At 61.4% G+C, this 1,678-nt stretch overlaps 1 protein-coding gene across 1 annotated transcript in view; it reads left to right on the top strand.

The window, feature by feature from the left end:
• Nucleotides 1–6: 6 nt before the first annotated feature.
• The window catches only part of LOC107212264 (bMERB domain-containing protein 1-like), a 12,339-nt gene continuing 10,667 nt past the window's right edge, over nt 7–1,678 (top strand). Inside the window, exon 1 of the mRNA XM_015645311.3 lies at nt 7–150. Within this exon, the coding sequence (XP_015500797.1) occupies nt 75–150 (76 nt within the window). The 5' untranslated portion in view covers nt 7–74. The remainder of the gene's footprint in view (nt 151–1,678) is intronic.

Here is a 1,678-nt window from a genome sequence, read left to right on the forward strand (position 1 = left end):
AGGGAGCAGCAGGAGCGGTGCGGGAGGAGCGGTGAGAGCCCCCGCCCGGCGGAGCGCAGGGCTCTGGGCTGCGGATGGAGGGCAGCCGCGCTTCTCCCCGCTACGGATCCATGGAATCCACCCGGTGGCCGCCGGCCGGCGCGGGGCCAGGTGAGCTGGACGGCACCGGGATCGGCACCGGGATCGGCACCGGGATCGGCATCTCCCGAGCCCAACTTCCCCCGCCCCCGGGACTCCGGGACAATCCGGAGCCCAGGGAGCTGGCCGGGGACCAGCGGCTTCACCCACCTATAGAAGCCCAGCCGGGGTCCCCGGACCGGGACACTGGTGCCGCTGGAGCCCCGTATAGCGGCCATAGGGAGTGGGGATGGATGGATGGATGGATGGATGGATGGATGGATGGATGGATGGATGGATGGATGGATGGCAGGGGGGATGTCTGGAGGGACACACCGGGGCAGCACGGTCACATCTCACTGCTGCTGCCCAGCCGCACACGGGGCACAGAAGGGCTCACCCTGTCCTTCACCGCCTTTGCCCCTCTCTGACCAGTTCCTCAAGTAGGACTCCAGCTGAGAAGAGCGGGGGATGCCAAGCAGGGGAATTACCTTGAGCAGAGCTCTCGACCTTGAAGGAAGGGTCGCAGTGCTGGGCTGTGCAGAGGGGAGGCGCCTGCAGTCCTTCTGCTCTGCCCCCTGTCCGACCTCTCCCTTTCCCTGTCCCCCTCTGCTGCCCCTTGCACACAGTGGGGCAGGGACAGGCAGCTGGAGAGGCAGGGGAGGAGGGATCAGCCAGCTCCAGTATCCTGCTGGGCACTGCCTGGGGGGGTGTGTGGTGCCCAGGAAGCTGCCCAGCTCCTGGGTGAGCTGTAGGAAGTTTTGGTCTTTTTTCTTTGTGCCTTTCCTGGCAGTGTGTATCCTCTGCCACACCTCCTGTGGGGCTCTGAGAACCTTCCTCATCCACATCCTCTGCTCCAGCAGCTGGGTGACAACGGGGTGGGCCAGGAACTGGACTCAGGGTGCTGGGTATGGCCTGGACATCCCCCATGGGTGCCTGTGAGCTGTGGTGGCTGTGATTTTGCTCTTTCAGTGCAGTTCTGTGAGCTCCCAGCTCCTGGGGACCTTGGGATGGATGAGAACATGGCAGTAATCCCTGGCTGCTGTTTGGACACTGCTCTGCTCTTGCTCCCAGCCAGGAAAGCTCAGACCAAGGCGTGCAGCACTGAGCTCCCGGAGCCTCTTGTCCTGCTGGAGTTCGGGCTGAACGTCCCCTGTCCCTGCTGCTGTCAGGAGCAAAGGAAAACACATGGCTGAGTTAGAGGCTTCTTGGGATGGTGCCCCCATAAAGAGCTCTAACCCCTCCACAGGAGGCTGTCAATCAATTTCCCAACTTTAATCAGGAAGAAAATTGCTTGAAACTCACCCTGTGCTGTTGGCTGTGGTGACTCATCCCAGGCTTGCTGCTGGCTGTCCAAATGTTTTCCCCAAACCACCTGGAATGGAAATCTCTGGCTATTACACCCCTCATTAGTGGAGGGGGCCCTCCCTGGGCTGGATGTGATGATTAGAGCATCTCCAAATTTCTGTCAAAGCTTTCTCCCCTCCTTGGTTTGGCAGGCCAAAATGGTGCCAAGCAGGATCCCTTTGGCTCAGGCACTGTGGGGTTTTCTGTGGGGGGG

Source organism: Parus major, chromosome 18 (genome assembly GCF_001522545.3).
Source record: "Parus major isolate Abel chromosome 18, Parus_major1.1, whole genome shotgun sequence".
In the NCBI taxonomy this organism is placed as follows: Eukaryota; Metazoa; Chordata; class Aves; order Passeriformes; family Paridae; genus Parus; species Parus major.